The 23,431-nt window shown below is 42.2% G+C and overlaps 1 protein-coding gene and 1 pseudogene across 2 annotated transcripts; one reads left to right on the forward strand and one right to left on the reverse strand.

Moving 5' to 3' along the window:
• Positions 1-15,406: 15,406 nt before the first annotated feature.
• On the forward strand, positions 15,407-19,266 carry LOC122037887 (LRR receptor-like serine/threonine-protein kinase FEI 1). Of its 2 annotated transcripts, none has more exons than XM_042597346.1 (13): positions 15,407-15,583; positions 15,658-15,796; positions 15,909-15,980; positions 16,299-16,370; positions 16,479-16,550; positions 16,622-16,693; positions 16,779-16,850; positions 17,030-17,142; positions 17,311-17,496; positions 17,578-17,910; positions 18,122-18,376; positions 18,639-18,772; positions 18,856-19,266. In XM_042597346.1, exons 1-13 carry the CDS (start codon positions 15,493-15,495, stop codon positions 19,078-19,080), a joined length of 1,836 nt encoding a protein of 611 aa, XP_042453280.1. In that variant the 5' UTR covers positions 15,407-15,492; the 3' UTR covers positions 19,081-19,266. The 2 variants fall into 2 exon arrangements, with proteins under 2 accessions (XP_042453280.1, XP_042453281.1); XM_042597347.1 differs by having other exon boundaries at positions 17,311-17,493.
• A 341-nt stretch (positions 19,267-19,607) lies between these two features.
• LOC122037888 lies at positions 19,608-22,657 on the reverse strand (annotated as a pseudogene).
• Between the last annotated feature and the right edge of the window lie 774 nt (positions 22,658-23,431).

The following is a 23,431-nucleotide window of genomic DNA, read 5'->3' on the forward strand; positions in this document are numbered from 1 at the left end:
AATGCGTGAGTTCAGAAGATGCAGCATACATCCTCCAAGAAGTGCATCAAGGGTCATGCGGGGGACATCGGGGCGGACGATCACTAGCTAAAAAGATACTGCTGCCCGGATACTTCTGGCCAACTTTACAAGCAGACGCCGCTCGGACCGTCGCGACGTGCCTTTCTTGTCAAAAGTATCATAATTTCTCTCACCGACCGGCGGAAGAAATGAAGGTCGCTACTGTCTCTTGTCCGTTCGACCAATGGGGAATGGATATTGTGGGTCTGTTTCCTATGGCGACCGGACAGCGGAAATTTTTATCGGTGGCGGTTGATTATTTTTCCAAGTGGGTGGAGGCCGAGCCACTAGCCAAGATCACCGAGCAGATGGTCAAGAAATTTATTTGGCAGAACATCATCTGTCGGTTCGGCATCCCCCGACAACTTATTTCCGATAACGGGCGGCAGTTCACAGGAAAATTGCTTGAAGATTGGTGCAAAAGCTATGGCATCGAGCAACACTTCACATCTGTAGCCTATCCCCAAAGCAACGGTCAAGCCGAAGTAGCCAATCGAGAAATTCTTCGCATTCTACGCGCTCGGCTCGACCATTTGGGGGAAAGTTGGGTGGATGAAGTGTCGGGCGTCCTATGGGCCATCCGAACGACTCCAAAGGAAGGAACGGGCGTCACGCCTTTTCATCTGGTATACGGCGGCGAAGCGGTGATTCCCATCGAAGTCGATGTCGAATCCGTCCGGATCCAGAATTACGATGAGGGCAACACCGAGCGGAGGAACATGGAGCTGGATTTGGTTGATGAAGAGAGAGCCAAGGTGTCCGTCCGGCTGATGGCGTACCGTCAACGGATGAAGCAAAACTACAACAGGCGCGTAATCCCCAGATCATTCCAGGTCGGTGACCTTGTCTGGAAGAAAGTGAAGCCGGTCGGCGACGTTGTCAAGCTAGAAGCTCCCTGGGCAGGTCCCTTCAAGGTTATCGAAAAGCTCCGCTCGGGCGCTTACTATTTGGAGGATGAAGACGGACGGCAGCTGGACCGGCCATGGAGCGCAAATCATCTCCAGCCTTATCGAGCCGGATGAGAGGTGCACTAATGTAACTCATTTTTGTGCATATCCTAGTCACCCATGTCCTTGTAATGCAGGAAGCAGAAATGAATTAAAGGATAGCTAGTGTGTTAGCCGAGCGGTTGTGTTAAAGATTAGCCTGTAAGATCGTCGAGCGCCGACGTTAAAAATCGAGAGACGAGCCGGCGTCTATAAACCCTCCGAGCAGAAAACCGTTGAGCTCTGACGTTAAATATCGAGAGACGAGCCGGCGTCTATAAACCCTCCGAGCGGAAGACCGTCGAGCTCCGACGTTAAATATCGAGAGACGAGCCAGCGTCTATAAACCCTCCGAGCGGAAGACCGTCGAGATCCGACGTTAAATATCGAGAGACGAGCCGGCGTCTATAAACCTTCCGAGCGGAAGACCATCGAGCTCCGACGTTAAATATAGAGAGACGAGCCGGCGTCTATAAACCCTCCGAGCGGAAGACCGTCGAGCTCTGACGTTAAATATCGAGAGAGGAGCCGGCATCTATAAACCCTCCGAGCGGAAGACCGTCAAGCTCCGACGTTAAATATCGAGAGACGAGTCGGCATCTATAAATCATCCGAGCGGAAGAGGCCAATAAAAAGGATGCAATTGTCCAAGAAACTCGCCGTCAATATCGTTTGATCGTCTCTACGTTCCACTCGGCCCAGTACCCAAAGGTACTTCATTGGTGTCTAGCGAGCGATCTCGGCTATCAAAGCGGAATATTGCATATTGGAAATATTACATATTTAGCCGAGCGGAAGGGCAACGCCAAATACTTGCATCTCATAATAGGCGAGCAGACAACACACATTAACTAGCAAAAGGACAAAGTACGCGAAAGGGAAATGTTGCATTAAATTTAAAACTTTAGGCCGAGCGGCCTAAGTACAAAAAAGGATCACTTTTTGGCCTAGCGGCCCAACTACATCTACCAACGTCTACTCAATGTAGTCATAAAGGGTCTTGGGGATGTTATCCAGAAGCGCCACCTGATCGCCGGCCGAAATAGTAGTGGACTCCGGAAGAAGGCCCTGAGACTTCAGATATGTCATGGTGGCGGTCATAGCCAAGTCGAAGGTTGTGTACATCCGCTCGCAGATTTTCTCCGAGAATTCGGGCGAGCAGATGTAGCCCTGTCTCAGAGCAGCAACCCGACTCGGCTCGGCCTCTTGGTACTCTCTGAAGGCCAATTGGGATGCAGCGAGGGATTCCTGCAAAGTGGTCAGCTCGTCCTTATGCTTGGTGGCTTCGGCCGAGCGGCCCACCTTCTCCCTGTCAAGCTTCTCCGTCAGCTCCTTTACCTTCAGCTCCAGGCCCCGAGCCTCCACGTTCTTCTTTTCTAAGTCGGAAATGGCCGTGTTTTTCCGAGTGGTGGCCAAGGTTATTTTTGTGTCGAGCGACTTGACTTGTCGCTCGGACTCGGCCAGGGCGTGGGCCTGATCGGCCGTCTTTTTCTGCTCGGCCGCCAACAAATCTTGAGCCTTCTTAAGCTTCTTCTGCAGCTCGGAGTACGACGGGCCTTGAGAGCCGGACGGACCGCACGCCGCCTTCAGCTGCCTTAACTCCTCATCCACCATGGCTAGGCGGTTGGAGACTGCAATCTCCTCCACCCATCTCTGGCAAAAGAAAATTAGAATTATTAGTGGCCGATCGGAAAGAATGCATACAAAACTTCGGAAAAAGCGAACTTACCCCCGTGGCCTCCTGCATATGGCTATTGGCCAAGTTTCGGAGGGGGATCAGCGCGATGCGCGCCCGAGCATCAGCCCACATCTCAGCTAGGGGCCCTTTCAAGGTAATGGTGTGCTCGGGCGCGGTTGGTCGGTCGGCCTCTGGCAGCAGCTCTTCAATCCGGAGATGAAGAGTGACCCGAATCGTGAAGCCATGACCGGGGGTCATCCGACAGGCGGACGGAAGGGGATCAGAAGCCGGCGCAGAAAACTGGGAATGAATGGTTGAGCGCTAGACTGAGTGACGAGCGGGCGGAAGATTCAGAAGGCGTCCAGTCGGACGAAATGGCTTCGACCTCTGGCGCCTTGCCCCGAGCAGTCGCAGTGACCCGCTCGGATGGTTGGACCGCGGAGGTAGCCGACCGAAGGGGAGTCTCCACTCGGCGCCTCTTTTGTAGAGGTTGTCCCTCTTCCCGAGCGGAACCTTCTTCAGGGGCGGTTTGTCCTCCGCTGGGAGTGGCTACGCTTGCCACGTTCTGTTGAGAAGCCGGAGCGGTTGACTCAGCCTGAGTCCCGCTTTCTCCTTCATGGGATCCGACCGGCTGGATACCCAGCGCTTCCATTTCTTTGGCTGTCGCGGCTTCGAGCGTCGTCGCCTTTCTCTTCAGAATGCCGGCCATCACCGACTCCATGACGATATCCGCTGCAAAGGAAAGGAGAAAAATCAATTAGCAATCAAAGCAAACGCCCAAGTAAAATTCTTACCGAAGCCGGTCGGAAGAGGAGTCCGTATGGGACTCAGGCCGAAGATGTACATCACTCCTTCGTGAAGAAGCTTATTGATGTCAAGTCGCAGACCGGCTAGCATATTTGCAGCATGGAGGTAGTCCGATCGGGTCTTGAATTTCTTCAGCTCGGGAGTGGGGGGTAGGTTGACCTGCCACTTAGTCGGGAAGTTGGCCTGATCGAGCATGCGGATGTAGAAAAAATAATCCTTCCAATGTTTATTGGAAGAAGGTAGTTTGTTGAAGAAGACTAAGCCGGGCTGAGCTTGGAACATGAAGGTGCCCAGCTCGGCTTGCTTGGGATAATAGAAATAAAAAAAGACCTCCGGTCGGAGGGGGATGTTGTGAATCTTGAACAAAACAACAACACCACAGAGGAGACGAAAGGTGTTGGGTACCAGACTGCCGAGCGGAACACTGGAAAAATTACAAACATCTATGATGAATGGATGTACAGGGAAACGCAAACCGGCGATAAACTGGTCGCGGAAGACACAGAAAGCTCCGCGCGGCGGCCTATGCGGCCGGGCGGAAGGACCGGCTAAAAGAAGTTCAAAATCTTCGGGGATTTCAAAATTATCGGTTAGAGTGTCAAAGTCACGCTGATCAAAGCGTGACTGCATGGTAGTGTACCAAGGGCCAAGGGACTGGTCTTCGGGATGGGAAGAACTAGCCATGGGCCGATCGGAAGAAATCAAAAAGGCAAAAAGGCAGGAGGAAAACAACAGCAAGCGAAAAGATGTTTCAAGGATTGAAACGGGGGAGAGAAATACGGAGTAAACACCGGAAGCAAGGAAGAAAAAGTATAGAGCCTTACTGCGAGGAAAAAGGATCAAGGAAGAGGCGCCGGAGAGCGTCGGAAAGCAGGAATGGAATCGCCGGAGCACCGAAACACCAGAGACAAAGGTAGAAATCGTGAAAGCAAGTGAGGGGAATAGGAGAGAGCGAAGATTTTATATAGCGGGGGTCGGGCGGCCTCCGCCGTTGGATCCAGGTCACGGGAATCAAAGTGCACATCGCGCCGTCCATTTCGAACCGCCTCGATCCCATCAAAGCACCACACCGCCGCCGCCGTACGATGACGACAGTTCGCCACGTGGTGTTTGGTCATTCGATGCATTTAATGAGCGCATGCTCAGCCTTAATGTCGAAGATTGGCACGGGTTACGAAGAGATCCGAGGAAGGTTGTTGTTGACTAACCTTAAAGGCCATCCCTGTGAAAAGCCGAGCGGATTAGGTGTGCCTAAAGGCACCGCCCGGCTAGGCTAACAATCCAGTTAGTCGGACTGATCGCCTCCTTCGACTAGACTTGAAGGGGAGGCAAGTGATCCGGTTGTAAGAACAGGGGCCCCCCGTCCGGTGGAGTCAACGCCACGTGGAAGTCAAAGTGGTAGGTGGCCGGCCGGAGAGGGGTGAGTTCGACCGGCCGGGCGGCCGGTCGATGTCTAGTGGATGGTTGAAGGCGCCCTGTCGAAAGTCAGGGTTCCGGCGCTCAGCGGACAAGATCGCAGGGCCGATCGGACTGCACGCTCGGCCAAAGCCATCAAGTAGCATACTGCTAATAGTCTCCACAAAGCACGTGATTGAGAATCTCCAAGTAAACCACCGTATACGTCCGGCCGGATGTCGCGGAAGCTGGCCGGCCGGACGCCCTCCATGGAGTAAGGGCAAAAGGACAAGTGACATCTTTTTCTGACAGCGGGTATGTTCCATATGTAGGCTATACTCCAAATCTTATGACAGGGGGTTCCGCTGTCCCATCGAGGACATGCTTGGACTGTAGCGGTATGGGTCAGGTAAACTCACTGACAAGCCTTTACTGGGGTATGGGCCACGGACACGTGTACACCTCGGTATGTGTACACTCGCTTCTCTGCTGCCCTATATAAAGGCCCTCATCCTTCGCCGGAGGTACGCGTTCTAATATTTTTGGAGAGCCACTTTTTCACTGCTTGCTTGCCTGACTTGAGCGTCGGAGGGTCGTCGCCGGGAACCCCTTCCCGGCCCGACTTTTGTGCAGGCTCGCCGGAGATTCGTGCGACCAGACGGGGGCCTACGTCATCGACTAGGAGAGCGCCACGTGCCCAGCGTCGGTTGGTTCAGCGATTCGGACAGGATCATCTTATAAAAATCATTTAAAAAAAACTTTTAAAACTTAATTTTAAAATTATTTGAAAAATATTTTAAAAATTTTTTAAAACTTAATTCAAAATTATTTGAAAAAACTTTTAAAAAATCATTTTAAAAATCTTTTAAAACTTAATTTCAATGTTATTTGAAAAATCTTTTAAAATTATTTAAAAATATTTTAAAACTTAATTTCAAAATTATTTGAAAAATCTTTTAAAATCATTTTAAAAAATCTTTTAAAACTTAATTTCACTTAAATCTTTCAAAATGCTTTGAAAAATCATTTAAAAAATCTTCTAAAAGCATACTTTGGAAATTATTTGAAAATTTTAAACATTATTTCTCAAACTTAAATTTTAAAATCCTTAAAAAAAATTATGGTTCCAAACTTATGTCAAATTTTCTAACTTAGCTAAACATTTATAAGAAAACTTATTTTAAAAGAGCTAAGTGTTTATGTCCATACTAATTTTACTCTCTTATTTATTTTTGATATATGACAAAAGGGGAGAGTATAAGGAAATTCAAAAGAAATTAAAGAAAATTTAAAATAAAAAGAAATTATTTTAAGGGGGAGCTTCTATTAAGGGGGAGTTTTAATGTGCTTGTGTTTTAATTATGCTTGTGCAAATTTATGCTTGTCTATTATTGCATTTTTTTTCTTAACTTTGAATTTCGGTTACCATAATCAAAAAGGGGGAGATTGTTGGTGCGGGAAGCATCCGACGATCGAACTCAAGTTTTGATAATGGCAAAGGGATTCAAAGTTAAGTTTAATTGTTATCTAATGTGTATAAATGAGCTTGTAGGAAAAGTCCTAAGTGTACTTAGGCAAAAGTCCTAGCTGCGGTTAGGCAGGTGGAAAACCCTAGGGGGTGGTAACCCTAGGTCATAGGGGGGTAACCCTATGCGGAAAGTCTTGACGGGTCGAGGGGGGTAACCCTAGGTGGAAAGTCCTAGGGGGGTAACCCTAGGTGGAAAGTCCTGGTGTCGCGAACCAGGTGGAAGACTGGACGGGCCGGGAAGCGGAAGTCCAGCAGAAAGTCCGGAAGCTTCGAATGCTGAGCAAAAGTCCAGTCGATCTGGAGGATCGCACTGGCAACAGGTAAATCTTCTGAGTGGAGTAGGTGAGGATGCGTTCCCTGTAGAGGGAACAGTAAGCGTCGGGTCGACCTAGGGTTTCCGGTTGGAAATCCGAAGTCAGACCCGGACAGTCCGATGACCGTCGATTATATCACTTATAATATGTCTGTGCTAACTTTGTTTTGCAGGGTTTTATATTTGGGACTAACATATTTTGCAGGAACAAAGAAGAGCATTTGACCTCGGATGAACAGTGTCCGAGGCGCCTCCATGGGGCTTGGAGGCGCCTCGGGTGCAAGCCGAAGCCAACTATCCAGAGGAGTTGGAGGCGCCTCGGAGGAAGCTGAATGTGCCTGGACCAAGCGTTGGAGGCTCCTTGGAGCAGCTTGGAGGCGCCTTCAATGGGATAAAGCGCGACCAGATCAGAGCTGATCCATGTGTGCGACTCGGCGGCCTGGAGGCGCCTCGAACAGGCTTGGAGGCGCCTCCAGCACTGTATAAAAAGGGTCTTCGAGCAGCATCTTAGAACAACGAATTCTAGATATCTCTACTACAACGTGCTGCTCCAAAAGACACCCTGAAGTGTTGTTGCAAGTCCCCGACGACCCGAAGCTTCGAGACTTTGATTCTGTCGTCGGTATAACTATGTTATTGTTACTGCACTACTGTAATACCTTTGTAATTGAATTTGTGTGATATAGTTGTTGCCCACAGAAAACGATCAACGATCGCGGGCCTTGGAGTAGGAGTCGCCCTAGGATCCGAACCAAGTAAATATCTTAGTGTCTTTTGAGTATTGTTCTTCTTCCGCTGCTACTTCTCGATTGTTTTACGATTACGAAACGAGTGAAAGCCACGAGCGCTATTCACCCTCCCCCCCCCTAGCGCTTCTTGATCCAACAAATGAGATGCCACAAGTAACTATAACACGTGTCACAAATGATGCATAATTACAGGTAGTGTCTCGTCGTAGTGGGAGGGTTGTTAGGTAACCTGATAAATTCATGTTTTTGGGAGAGTCTTCGGACTTGATCCATGGTGAACATGAAGTTGATCCCTGGACATATGATGAAGTACTCCAAGATAAAGATGCAGCATCTTAGCAAAGTGCAATGAACTCTGAAATAGAATCTATGCATTCTAATCAGGTCTGGGAGCTTGTAGAACCACCAAATAGTGTAAAAGTCATTGGATGTAAATGGGTCTATAAAAGGAAAAGAGGAATAGATGAGAAGGTGGAAACCTTTAAAGTGAGGCTTGTTGTGAAGGGGTATATTCAGAAAGAGATAATCGATTATGAGGAAACTTTTTCGTCGGTAGCCATGCTTAAGTCTATCCGAATTCTTTTATCTATTGTTGCTCATATGGATTATAAGGTTTGGCAAATGGATGTCAAGACAGCTTTCCTTAATGGAAGTCTTGAAGAAAATATCTATATGAAGTAACCAGAGGGATTCATTGCAAAGAGCAAAGAGCATCTTGTATGTAAGCTCAATCGGTCCATTTATGGACTGAAGCAAGGTTCGAGATCTTGGAACATTTGGTTTGATGAAGTGATCCAATCTTATGGATTCATTTAGTGTCCGGATGAGTCTTGTGTATACAAGAAAAGTGACAGAAACGTGGTGGTATTTCTTGTACTATACGTATATGGCATTTTGCTCATTGGCAACAATGTTAAAGTGTTCTCAGACGTAAGGGTATGGATGTCCAAATAATTTGATATGAAGGACTTAGGAGAATGTGGACATATTCTTGAGATCAAAGTAATAAGGGATCGCAAGAATAGGATGTTGTGCTTATCCCAAGCTTCATACATCAATACTATCCTAGCTCGTTTTAGCATGCAAAACTCCAAGAAAGGTTTTCTACCTTTTCAGCATGGAGTAACTTTATCTAAAGAGTTGTGTCCTAAGCCACCAAAGGAGATAAAGGAGATGAAGGTAGTTCCTTATGCTTCGGCTGTAGGAAGCCTAATGTATGTGATGTTATGTACGAGATCAGATATCTGTTTTATCGTGGGCATGATTACCAAATATCAAAGTAACTAGGACTGGGACATTGGACTGCTGTAAAGTATATATTAAAGTGCTTGAAAAGGACTAGAAATTATATGCTGGTTTACCAGCATATAATTTGCTCCCTGTGGTTACATGGATTCAGACTTCTAATCAGATAGGGACAGTAGTAAATCAACCTCAGGGTATGTGTTTACTTTGGGAGGTGGAGTCATAGCATGGAGGAGTGTTAAGCAGAAATGCATTTCAAACTCCACCATGGAAGCTGAGTATGTGGCAGTCTCTAAGGCAGCCAAAGAAGTTGTATGGCTCAGAAACTTCTTGATGGACTTAGATGTGATTCTTGGTTTGCCCAAAGTTATCACAATTTATTGTAATAACAGTGGTGTAGTAGCAAACTCGAAGGAACCACGAGCCCATAAGGCAAGTAAACACATTGAGAGCAAGTACCACCTGATACGAGACATCGTAAAACGAGGAGAGGTTGTTGTCGCCAAGATTACATCAGTAGATAACCTGGCAGATCCTTTCACTAAGGCCCTTCCAGCGAAAGTTTTTAATAGGCATGTTGAGGGGATAGGAATCAGATGTATGGCAGCATTTATGCCATCATAGTCTTTTAGTATAAGTGGGAGATTGTTGGGATTTATACTATAAGCCTAGATTTTGTATGAACATCTGTTTTGAAATATTTTTAAATGAGAATCACTTTAGTCAAATATTTACATTTTTATATATATGTCAATGTAATTGTCCATTTAATTTATATTATAGATAACATGGTGTGTGGTGCCACACAGAAGATCATGTTATTGGTTCCTTATAAATTATAAATAGTGGCTCACAACCAAGATGGATTAGAACAAACCATTGGAACGGTTGTAGTGTAATTTGGTATTAGTCTGTCTTGATTATAAAATTACACTAGTACACTATGTGTGTATTGAGCGGGACCATTTGAGGTTGTTCGATTTATACTGACCATATAATAGAATAGAACCTCTGTTATTATGGATGTGCGTCCTCTTAATCCTTATATAATAACAAGCACGTATACTTAGCATTTATTTCTTTAACTTATCAATGGGTGAGATTTATTCGTTAAATCAATAGGCCCGATGAGTTGGAAGATAGTACTGTTTATATGGTGTGTTGTTGATTATAGAAAGAATCTGTGTCCTAATTATTTAGGCTGATGATGTCCCCTTGAGGAGCTCATAAGGATTATCATGTAAACCCTGCAGGTGGACTTAGTCTGGCATGATAATAAAATTGAGTGGTACTACTCTTGAAATCAGATGTTAATTAATTGAGTTGTCAGTAACTCATTTAATTAACGGACATACGATATTTTAAACACAAGGAGTTTAACGCACTCATCATAAGAAGGAGCCCATATTGTAATATGGGATTGGTGCGGTAGTTCAATAATAACTTTTTAGTGGTATGGGTTATTATTAATGGACTTGGGTTGGGTGTTCGGGCTGAACACAAGAAGCCCAAGTCCATCAGGAGGCATAAACCAATTCCTCCTCTAGGTCCCTATTATAGCCTCTATATAAAGTCTCGCATCCACCCATCCATAACTTGGTTTGATTTAACTTGGTTTAACTTAACTTGGTTTAACTTGATTTAACTTGGTCTGGTTTAACTTGGTTTGATTTAACTTAGTTTGGTTTAACTTAACTTGGTTTTGGTTTGGTTATAGAAAGAGAGATTTTTTTCTTAACAGAATTCTGTTATTTTTCTTTCTTTGTAACCAACGGCAAGCCTATAAAAAGGAGTAGGTGGTGACCCCTAAAACCTAATTTTCTAATTTTCCTAATTCTCTTCTCCTCCTTTGTGGTCGGCGCCACCTTCACCTCCACCTAGGGTCGGCGCCACCTCCACTAAGGGTCGGTGCCACCTCCACTAAGGGTCGGTGGTTTCCTCCCCCACCTTGGCTAGGGTCGGTGCACCCCTCCTCTCCTTGCTTAGGGTCGGCGCCCCTTCTCTTGCTTGGAATTCTTGGTGGTCGATGGCTTGAAGAAGAGGAATAAGAGGAAGAAGAGGAAGAAGATTAGAAGGTGCCCCATCCTAGAGCCTCCTTTTGTAACCGACGGTTTGGAAACCAAGAAGAGAAGGAGGGTGGTGTTGTCTTGGTAGATCATCGTCCACACGACGTCCAAGAAGAGGTGAGGAATACGGTAGAAGATCAAGAGGTCTTTAGCTACGAAGAAAGGTACAACTAGTTCTTTAATTCCGCTGCGTAATTAGTTTTGTTTTCTTCGTATCGATTTTGAATACCAACACAAGAGGCCAGCGATCTTGTACTTCAATCAAGGTGTGCTTTGATCTGTCAAGAACTTGCTTGATTGATCAAACACATGTCTGATCGAACATGCGGGTTGCTAGGAAAAGTTCTGTACTTGTACAATTTTTATACAAGGAAATTTAAACAGAACGGAATTCCAGCTCCTTCATGTCAAACATCAAAACTCAACTATCAAGACTTAAGCTTGAGTCAACTCAAGCTTAGTCAAACTGGTCAACCTTGACCTAGAAAAATTACACCAACATGTGATACTTTATGAATCGTCTCGGGCAGTGCGGTAGTTAAAAGATAGAATATTACCACATAAGATTTTGGGGTCAAAATTCAGCGTATATAAGCATACCTTCCCCTATGTCTTGGTTGTTAGGATGTATACTAAAAGTCTAGCTTTTTGTATAAACATTTATTTTGAAATGAGAATCACATTGGTCAAATGTCTACAATTAGTTAAATGCAGTTGTCCATTTAATTTATATTGCAGATAACATGATGTGTGGTGTCACATAGAAGATTATGTTATCAGTTCCTTATAAATTATAAATAATAGCTCACAACCAAGATGGATTGGGATAAACCAATGGAATGGTTGTAGTGTAATTTGGTACTAGTTTATGTTGACTATAAAATTACACTAGTACACTATGTGTGTATTGAGCATGACCATTTGAGATTGTTCTTTTTATACTGACTGCATAAAAGAACACAACCTCTGTTATTATGGATGTGCGTGCTCTTAATCCTGATATAATAACAAGCACATATACTTAGTATTTATTTCTTTAATTTATCAATGGATGAGATTTATTTGTTAAATCAATATGCCCGATAAGTTGAGAAATAATATTATTTATATGATGTGTTGTTGATTATAGAAGAAAACTGTGTCCTAGTTATCTAGGTTGATGATGTCCCCTTGAGGAGCTCATAAGGATTGTCATGTAAACTCTATAGGTGGACTTAGTTTCGACATGACAATAAAGTTGAGTGGTACTACTCTTGGATTTTGATATTAATTAAGTGAGTTGTTAGTAACTCATTTAATTAATGGACATTCGATATCTTAAACACAGGGAGATTAATGCACTCATGATAAGAAGGAGCCCATAATGTAATATGGGATTGATGCGGTAGTTCAATAATAACTCTTTAGTGGTATGAGTTATTATTGATGAACTTAAGTTGGGTGTTCGGGTCGAACACAGGAAGCTCAAGCTCATCGGGAGGTCAAAACCAATTCCTCCTCTCGGTCCCTGCTGTAGCCTCTATAGAGTCTCGCGTTCACCCGTTTTGATTTTCCTTCTTACCCAAATGAGGGGTTGGCCACATTCTTACTTGGTGCCCAAGCAAGGGGTCGGCCAAGCCCTCTTGGTGCCCAAGATGTGGGTCGGCCAAGCCATGCTTGGTGCCCAAGCATGGGGTCGGCCATACAAGAAGAGAAAAGGAAGTTTTCTTGAAAATAAAATTTTGTTAAAATCTTTCCTTTTATAGCTTTCTACAATGGATTAAAAGATAGATTTTAAATTTTTTTTTTAAATATTTCGTTTTTGTAGTTATCTACAATGGTTAAAAGAGAGATTTTAATTTTGTTAAAATCTTTCCTTTTTGTAGTTATCTACAATGATTAAAAGAGAGATTTTAATTTTGTTAAAATCTTTCCTTTTGTAGTTATCTACAATGGTTAAAAGAGATATTTTAATTTTGTTAAAAATCTTTCCTTTTTGTAACCAACCATTATAGGAATAAAAGGAAGATTTTGTTTAAAACAAAATTTTGTTATAATCTTTCCTTTTATAGTTATTTACAATGGTTTAAAAGAGAGATTTTAATTTAGTTAAAATCTTTCCTTTTTTGTAACCATCTACAATAGCAAATAAAAGGAAATTTTATTAAAAACTTTCCTTATTAGCCGCTAGCAAAGATTATAAAAGAGAAGGAGGGGATGCTCTCTAATAACACAACCTAGGCTCCTCTTCTAATTTCTTATGGTCGGCTCTTCCCTCTTTTCCCTTTCCTCTTCATAAGGGCCGATGACACTTGGAGAAGGTCCTTCACCTTGTGGTCAGTTGTTTGGAGGAGGAGAAGAAGAAGAAGAAGAAGAAGAAGAAGAATGCCTCTTCACTTAGTATTCTTTGGTGGCTGAAAGCTTGGAAAAGAAGGAGAAGGTCAGGTGTCTTCATCTTGGTAGATCGTCGTCCACACGACGTCCAAGAAGAGGAAAGGAATACAGCATAAGATCAAGAGGTCTTTAAGATACAATGAAAGGTATAACTAGTTAATTATTTTCGCGGTGAACTAGTTTAGTTTTTCTTTGTATGGATCCTGAAATACTAACGCAAAGAGGCTAGCGATTTTGTGTTTCGATCTTGTGCTTCGATCTTGTGCTTCGATTGAGGTCTCTTTAGTTAAACCTAGGGTTTACTGTGAGGAGTTTAAATATTCAATTTCTTTAAAAGATTTTGTCTAGGAAGTGGTGGATGATCCCATAACCAAGAAGGTCGAGTGTCTCGCCAACGACCTGGAAGTCAATCCTTGAAATAGATATTTAATCAACTTCTGTAATATGGTTTAACTTCTGATGAACACATGGGTTGAACTTGGATTAATAATATTAAGTTTCGTTTGCAATCCAAGTTTAACTTATGAAGAACACATGGTTTGAACTTGAAGTAAAAATGTTAAATTTCGTTTCCAATCCAAGTTTAAGAACACATGGGTTGCTAGGAAAAGTTCTGTGCTTGTACAAATTTTATACAGGGGAAACAAAACGGAATTCTGAGTAGCACCCAACATTAGCCACTTGCACTAATGTCTAGTAGTCACCCATGATTTACTCCTTCCATGTTAGCCTAGGGACGGGTTGGTAGGGGCGCTAGGAGCGAGTGAATTACCTTTTTAACACATGTGATACTTTATGAATTGGGGCTATGGTGTCGCAGTAGGACATCCAAGTTGTCACTCAAGTACCCATGGTTTGATCCCCAGCTATGATATATTTGTAGGAATTTTTCCTCCAAATAAGGCACACAACCAATGGATGCTGGGCTTATGGGTTGTCCACTACGCATGCTTCCCGATTTACACTAATGGTCGGTGAAAAATTCCATGGGGCCAAGCCGATCATCCCAGGACTAGTCAATAAGGCTAACTGAATTTATTTTTTTGATACTTTATGAATCGCCCCGAGGGTTATAGTGCAGTAGTAGGGATCCAAGTTATAACTCAGGCATCTATGGTTTGATCCCTAGATATGGTGCATTTGTATGAATTTTTCCTTCAAATAAGGCTTGCAACCAAGGGATGTTGGCCTTTTGAGTTGCTCATAGCCAATGCTTTCCGATTCACCATGATGGCCGGTGAAAAAATTCCATGGAATTAGACAGATCACTCCAGAACTAGTTGGGTTTATCATTTTTTGTGATACTTTATAAATCCATCAAATGTCTTGTTGCACCATGCCGGAGCCAAGTCAAACCCTTCATAATTTATTTGATCATCCAAGTTTTTAGAACTTGAGTTCAACTAATCCTGGAAGTAGACCATCTTCCCTTTGTTTGTCTATCGAATAAATTTGAAAACACTAATGGATTCGTGCCTAACATCCCTAATTTTTTATTTTATTGAAGGAAATATTCTATAGTATGTCGTAGTTGGAATTTGAGACCCTTTATTATTCAATGGTTGTGGAAAACGTGATAGAGTTAGCTTAGATTCGAATAGTGATTTTTTTAGTTAGTATTAGATATCATCCAATTTATATCGATTAATTCTAAGAATAATTTACTCGACTTTATAAAAATTTTCTATCGATTATCAAAATAAATCAAGACGTATTATAACTCATCAATCTAATATTCTTATATCAATCATCAATTAAAAAAATCATTCTTAAATTTGCTAAGACCGGACTCATCGGTAAATGTCAAAAACACTCAGGTCGGTCTCATAATATAATATAATCAAGAATATATTATAATATTAATTATTTTATTTAGTATAATTTTAAAATTATAATATAATATAATCGGAATAAAAAACAAAAGTGAACAACATGTAATAAAATATTATAATCTAATTATATTACAAGCTTGATTAAGCGTTACCATTATCTCGTGGCAATCGTTCAGCATTCAATGGATGTGGAGTTATTGAATAAAATGAATTAAATTTCAAATTTAAATTATTTACCCTTTAAATTATCTCGGGCCAATCGTTCAACTAGATTTGAATTGAGATTCTAGTTGCTGCACGGTTTCCGACATGGGCCCACCCTGCCTCCTCCTCCTTATTATAACCATCATTTATTTCGAAAAGAATTCGAAGGAAACACACCGTCGCCTAATTTGTACTCTCATCTTCCTCCTTTACCGTTCGCCTAAGCTTTCCCCAAATCGAAGCTAGGAAGCTGTGAATGGGGCGGAGGGGCCTTGCTGTCAACGTCGCCACTTCATGGTGGATTTTCGCTTCACTTCTCGCCTTCGCCCGTGCCTTAACTCCTGATGGTGAAAAATCTCTCCTTTCTACGGTTTGATCGAGTGGGAAGATAGTGATGGGTGGATTTGGTTTGGTTCGGCAGGGGAAGCTCTTCTGGAGCTTAAGCTGGGTTTCAACGACTCCAAGCAGCTGTTGTGGAGCTGGCGGCCTACGGATTCCCACCCTTGCTCATCCTGGCTCGGCGTCTCCTGCCACCCTTCCGACCTCACCGTCCGGTCAATGTAACTGTTCTATCGTATATGCTATTTTCTTGTATCCGTATTAGTATTTTAGCTTCTCTGTCTTTTTCTAGGTGTTGGAAGCTTAGCTTACCAATTCCTATTTCCATTGCAGTGACTTACCTTATATGCAGCTCGGTGGCATCATCTCCCCGAGCATTGGCCGGATTCGGAGGCTTCAAAGATTGTAAGCACATTTTTCTTTTAGCTCCTTTTTTCCCTACTAGAGCACCTTCGAATGCATGGTGATTCTGACAAAAAAAAAAAAACTAACATGAAACGATGTAATATGAAATATGAAATCCCGAACAAGGGGACTGTGAACCACCATTTGGTAGATCACCATATTAATTTTTAAATTGTTCTCTTCAATATACAATTTCTTAATTTCATTTCCCTTGCTAGTGTTTGATCTAGATTTGAGATAGTACTGAAGATGAAATTTCTAATCTCAAGTAGCTATAGTGATGGAATTCTTACAAGGATGAAATTATCATTGTGGCAGGGCTTTGCACCAAAACAGCTTGCACGGTCCTATTCCAATTGTGATAAAAAACTGCGCTGAGCTAAGAGCATTGTATGTGTTTTCTTCAATTCATTTTTTTTTTTTATCGATTATAGTTATTGTCAATGACAATTTACTATATATTGTTGTATGAAGTCGTCACATTATTTATTTTTCAAGGTATCTGAGAGCTAATTACCTTCAAGGGAACATTCCACCCGAGATTGGAGAACTTGTGCACCTTACCATCTTGTAGTTTTTACATTTTGTTATATAGTTGTTTCTTTAATCAGTGTTCTTGAGCTTGATGTAAAAAAATGTAGGGACTTGTCAAGCAATTTGCTCAGGGGTACAATTCCTCCATCTATTGGCTCCCTAAACCAACTACGATTTCTGTGAGTCTTCACGTGATTATTGGTGGCTAGGCAGGTTGTTGTTGCTGAATTAATTGTTTGACTATGATTTTTTTTTCAACTGTAGAAATTTATCAACAAATTTCTTGTCTGGTGAGGTTCCAACCGTTGGAATCCTTGTAACTTTCCAAAGCACTTCGTGAGTAACTCTTCTATTCTCTCTGATGCTTTGTTGGCTTGCTCCATTAATTGTTACATGCTATCCAATTGTTTTCTACTAGGGCAACTAAACTCTTTTTTTTCATTACACAAGTGTCTACTATTTTGATGTTTTAGTTCAAGTATCTAAATGATAATTTTGAAGGAAAGTTAGTGCAGGTTTGTTGGGAATTTGGAACTATGTGGTTTGCAAGTTCAGAAAGTTTGTCGTGGTACTGGTACATTGGGCTTTCCTGCAGTGCTACCACATTCTGATGCTTACGCTTCTCCTGGTATGTATGAAGAAAGCACAAGAGTATTGCCTCTTGCTGGGAGCTACTGTGCTTGATGCTTGTTCCATCCATTTGATTTTTCTTTGCATAATAGTACAAAGGGTGCTTGCCTACAATTGGTTCATATGTTCTTAGTTCATCTTGAACTAACCCTTAAACAATTTTCAGAATTAGCATCATTTTCATCCAAAAGATCTTCACATTTTTTGAATGGTATCATAATTGGTGCTGTCACTACCATGGCCCTTGCATTAGTTGCAATCCTTGCATTCCTATGGATTTGTTTACTATCAAGAAAGGAAAGACTTGCTGGAAACTATGTTAAAATGCAAAAACAACTTGTTCAAGATGGTGGTATGCTGCGCTACCATTTAAATTCCTTCTAATTTGTGTCAATCATGCCATAACCTATTAGCTCAATTTGTTTCTGTTCAGGCACCAAGCTTGATATTTTCCATGGAAACCTTCCATATTCATCCCAGGAAATTATAAAAAAGCTAGAGCTACTTAATGAAGATGATATGATTGGTTCTGGAGGATTTGGTACGGTCTACAAGATGGCGATGGATGATAATAGTGTTTTTGCTGTTAAAAAGATTGATATAAACCGTGAGATATCTGATCAGATTTTTGAGAGAGAGCTTGAGATTTTGGGTAGCATCAAGCACATCAACCTTGTCAATCTTCGAGGTTATTGTAGACTGCCATCTGGAAGACTTCTCATTTATGACTATTTGGCTTTGGGGAATCTAGACCATTACCTTCATGGTAAGTTTCTCACCGTGTTTATCTTTCTTCTGGTGATTATGAGCTTGAAAACCATGTTAACTCTCTTTGTGATACAAAATAGATAATCTAGATCCACTTCTATCTCCCCTTACAAAAGATTTCTTCTTTGTTGTGTATCTATGATTGTTAGTCATGGAATCCTATCATTTATGCTCCTTTCTTTTTAGCTCATTGAACCTTTCTTGTTCAGAAGAAAATCAAGAAGAGCACCCAATGAATTGGAATGCACGGATGAAGATCGCTCTTGGCACTGCAAGAGGACTTGCATACTTGCACCATGATTGCACTCCCAGGATTGTCCACAAGGACTTCAAATCCAGCAACATTTTACTTGATAGGAGCTTGGAACCTCATCTATCAGATTTTGGTCTGGCTAAATTGCTTGTAGATGGTGATGCACATGTCACCACGGTAGTCGCAGGCACTTTTGGCTACCTTGCACCAGGTTTTCTGCTTGCTTTGACAATTACTTGCCCCTTCATAATCCTCAACAGTATACTTATTAAGACAGTAACATAAACAATATAATTTTTAAAATGAAAAGGTATTTGATGTGTAACAAATTGAAGAACCTTGTTAGTTTGAACTACGACCACAGACGGTATAGAGTTCAATCGACCTACCGCTTTGGCTGCCTCCAAGTGTAGTACCAGTATGAATCATTCTCTAGTTGTTAACTAATAACAATCCTTTTTTCTGTCTCCCAGAGTACCTCCAAAATGGACTCGCAACACACAAGTCAGATGTATATTCCTTTGGTGTCCTGTTGCTGGAATTGGTGACTGGAAAAAGGCCTACAGATCCATCCTTTGTGAGACGTGGATTGAACATTGTTGGCTGGGTATGAAAACACATATATTTCTTGTTCTTTAGCCAATAAACCAGCTCCCTGATCAACTTGGCTGAATGCCTATGCATTGGCAGTTGAATACTCTGACTGAGGAGAGCAGTTTGGATGAAATCGTCGACCAGAAGTGCGGAAACATAGATGCTGAAGCAGTAGAAGCAATCCTCGACATTGCTGCAATGTGCACTGATGCAAACCCCGACCACCGCCCTTCCATGAGTAGGGTTCTGCAGATGCTCGAGGAGGAGATCATGTCGCCCTGCTTGAACGAGGAGCTCTATGAATCGCATTTGTACGTCTGATTGTATGCCTTGTTTGCTTTCATGAGTGCATGAAAACTTGCTGCTGTACAAAAATTGCTCGTCAGCTTGGGACTCTTCACCCATGAAGCCGTAGTTAAGAAATTTTGACATTTTGAGGTCGCGTGTTTGGATGTATGGATTTGATATAACAATTTATTAAGCATGCTTATTGCCTTTCAAAGAGTACATAAAGCTGTTATTAAGGGTTGGTGAGAGCAAAATATTAATTTATTTTTTTAAAAAAAAATATCAGTTTTTTTTATTTGGTTCAGTCGATTATAAATCAATATCTAAATTGTAATTCGACGGTCACGAAGATAATCACTTTTTGCTACCAAAGTGGAAGGAATGCCCCCACGCCGCTAGATTCTAGGCTCATGCAGCCAATGCACTTTATTCAGGCTTTTAGTAAATTTGCATCGGCAAACGTACGGACATGGAGAGATGGAATCTTAGTGATCGGAAACAAACAAAAAGAAAGAGGTCTCAAGCTACTTTTCTTTGTGAAATTGCTCATAATGATGCAATTATCGAGATCAACTGCATTTCATTGTGTATTCTTATTAAAATGCAGTTTAAAAGGATGTTGATAGATACATCCTAAAAGTTTTATCTCATTTTTATGTCATTTGCAGCTAAGTACAGATTCAAATTCCCCTTGTTAAGCATTTATAAGCTTAAAAAAGACTTTGAAAATTAATGGTGTGACAAAGTAGCATGCTTCACTGGAGCTGCAATGCTTCCTTAGGCTTGCCTAAAAGGTTCAGGACAGTCCCGGCAACATGCTTAGAAGAAAGTCCAGCCGCTTCGATTTGGTCCTTAGGCGATCCATGGTCGATGTATCGGTCCGGCAGAACCATAGATCTCAGCTGCATTCAAGGATCCAAATGAGATTAATTAGTCGATCAAATGGTTTGTGATCAGATTTGTTCGAGAGAAATTTACTTTAAGATGTCCATCCAAAAGACCATCGGAGCTCAAGAAGTGAGCGACATGCGATCCAAAGCCACCGACGGAGCCCTCCTCCACCGTGATCAGTATCTCATGTTCATTCACCAGCCTTCTTATCAGCTCCACATCGAGAGGTTTGCAGAACCGAGCATCAGCCACTGTGGTAAGTATTCCATGGGTACTCTTGAGTGGGTCAGCAGCCTGTAAGCATGTCTGCACTATGGAACCATATCCAAGAATGGCAACTCTTTCTCCTTCCATCAGAATCCTACCTTTTCCAACCTATTGAATTAATTAGCAATTACTGCTATAGTTTTGTCAAAGACATGAACAACAACAGTTGAAGGAAGTGCACCTCGAGAGGTGTGCCTTTGTAGTTTGGAGGCAGGGGCACTACTCCGACTCCATTGCCCCTAGGAAATCTGAAGCAACTAGGTCTGTCATCGATGGCCGCTGCTGTGGCCACCATATGCATCAGCTCAGCTTCATCAGCTGGAGCCATCACGACCATGTTGGGCAAGCAGGCCATGTATGTTATGTCGAAGGCTCCACAATGTGTAGGTCCATCAGCACCAACAAGGCCAGCTCTATCGAGTGCAAACCTCACCGGAATCTTCTGCAAGTCCACATCATGAACCACCTGATCGTAACCACGTTGCAGAAAAGAGGAGTAAATGGCGCAGAAAGGCTTAAGGCCCTCGGCTGCCAAACCGGCAGCAAAGGTGACTGCGTGCTGCTCTGCAATTCCCACGTCAAAGCATCTCTCAGGAAACTTCTTTTGGAAATAGTTCAGCCCCGTACCAGCTCCCATGGCAGCGTGAACAGCTACAATCTTGTCATCAACCTCGGCCTCTTTGATGAGAGATTCTGCAAAGTATTGAGTGTATGAAAGAGTAGGTGACTTTGTCTTGAATTGCTTCCCAGTTTTGGGGTCGAACTTCCCAACGCCTGTAGCAATAGCATGAAACAATGCATCAATAAGACCAGTGTAAGAGCCATGGCAAAGAAAAGAGTCTGACCATGCATCTTGTCTGCAGCGGCCTCAGCCGGAGGATATCCCTTTCCTTTCTCCGTCACGATATGTATAAGGACAGGACCAGGAGCCGGCATGGACTTCACTTTCTGAAAAATGGCGACCAGGTCTTCTACATTGTGCCCATCTACAGGTCCAATGTAATACAGACCAAGCTCCGCGAACAATGTAGACCCAGAGCCACTCATCATTAATCCACGAGCACATTGATCAACCTTTGCAGCTATCTCATGTGCTTGTCTACCAATTTGGTTTGTGACATTCTGAATGGACAAGTAATTGGTGCTAAAGCTTACGAGAAAGAACAAATAAGATGGAATTCATCAGGAAATGACATGCTATATATATACTTTAGTTGCTTCGCTGAGCATTCGGAACTTGGTACTGGACTGGAGCTTGGTGAGGGCCTTAGTGAGTGCCCCAACTGGAGATGCTGGTCCATCAAGGGTAGCAGTAGGAAGTGAAACTTGTTTATTATCGTTCAGCACAACAATAAGGTTAGAGTTCAAGAATCCAGCGTTGTTCATAGCCTCAAAGGCTTGACCAGCCGTCGTGGCTCCATCCCCAATCACTGCTATAACATGGTTCTTCTTCCCCTGATAATCTCTCGCGACAGCCATTCCTGCCATAAACAAGTTGTGATTTCAGTTTCAGCACCATCCGAATACCTTATTGGATGATGGCATAAGATCGATGAAGCAACTTAATCACCAAGCCCTGCGGAGATGCTTGTGGAACTGACCAACACCGAAGGCATCATATTCGCTCTCATCTCTCTTGGGGAATCCAGCAAGCCCTGAGGTTTGCCTGATGGTGTGCATCCTCGACCTTCTTCCCGTCAATATCTTGTGAGGGTATGCCTGTTGTTATCCAAACTCATAGTTAGTGCCCAGCAATTCTATCAAGACGTACAACAACTTTGATTTTGCTGACCTGATGGCCTACATCCCAAATGATCTTGTCTTCGGGGGTATTGAACACATGATGAAGAGCCACAGAAAGGTCTACCACCCCCAAGCTCGCACTCAAGTGGCCACCAGTCTCGGCCACATCGAACACAATTTCTGCTCTAAGCTCCGCCGCCAACTGTTCCAGTTCCTGAAGCATACGATAACAAAGAATACATTTTAGTAGACAAAAATGGCAATTTGTTCGACCCATTTCAATAGAAAAGCGTTCGAATAACCTGCGTGGAGAGATTCTTCATGTGAATAGGGTAGTTGATGGTGTCCAAAAGAGGGGTTGCCGGCTTCTCCCCTGAGTAATCAATCTTCTCTTTAGAAATTCTCATCATCTTCCCATCTCCGCGTGCTCCGTTCGCTCTCACAGAAAACTAAAAGGAAGAATTAAACCCAACGACATAAAAGCAACACAAAATTAAACCCCAAGTTTCGGTGGAAAAATTAAATTAAACTCAGGAAACGAAATAGAATCGGAAGATGTGCGATCTACCTGTCGTCTTCTACAGTATTCCGGAGTCAAGCTTCGAGTTGCTTTGAGGAAAGACGCCGGGGAGGAAGCAGCCGTGAGGCCCGTGAGAGCGGTGGCGGCCTCCATACTCGAGCTCGTTGAGCAGAAAGTGAGAAAGGCGCGATATTATATAGAACTATAGAAGGTTAATTCTCCGTCCTCTTCGCACGTGTTAATTCTCTAGCAATAGTACGTACTTTATACCGACACAAACAAGTCGTGTTATATACTCATATTAAATTTCATCGAGAACAATTATTATTAAAAAAAATACTCAAAATCAGCGTGCACTCAAAGCCTGTTCGAAGCATCGAACAATGCCGGTCCATCTCTCTCAAGTGTGACGCAAATGGGCCGACGATGCAATGAATACATGAGATGTCGGTTGAAAGCACAGTCAAAATGAAGATTTTTGTTTAAATTTGGCTACTGCAGGATCATGTCGTCGGAAAATATAAATTAATTTAAACTAGATTCGTGTCATTTTTTCTCTTGATAGATTGGTGAGGAAGAAAGAGGACTATTGGTGACATATATTAATTATATGACTAAATATGAATAACTCGGTAAATTAAATAAATAAATTTGAAATATAAATATATATATATATATATATATATATATATATATATATATATTCAGTTTATTAATCTTTGTAAAGTTGATTATCAATATTTATGAATAAAATTTATATCAATATGTTAAATAAAAAAATAAATTTTAATAATCAATGCTTAAAATATAAAAAATTTAAATAATAAAATTAGCATAAATCAAGCTGAAAAAAGTTAGGATTAAACAATTATTTTAAAGATTTAGTTACTCAACTTGATTTTAGTTGGCTTTTTTATGATCTCCGTATCAAGGGAAAATTTACATGTAGTCCTCATTGACAGA

Source organism: Zingiber officinale, chromosome 1A (genome assembly GCF_018446385.1).
Source record: "Zingiber officinale cultivar Zhangliang chromosome 1A, Zo_v1.1, whole genome shotgun sequence".
Taxonomy (NCBI): domain Eukaryota; kingdom Viridiplantae; phylum Streptophyta; class Magnoliopsida; order Zingiberales; family Zingiberaceae; genus Zingiber; species Zingiber officinale.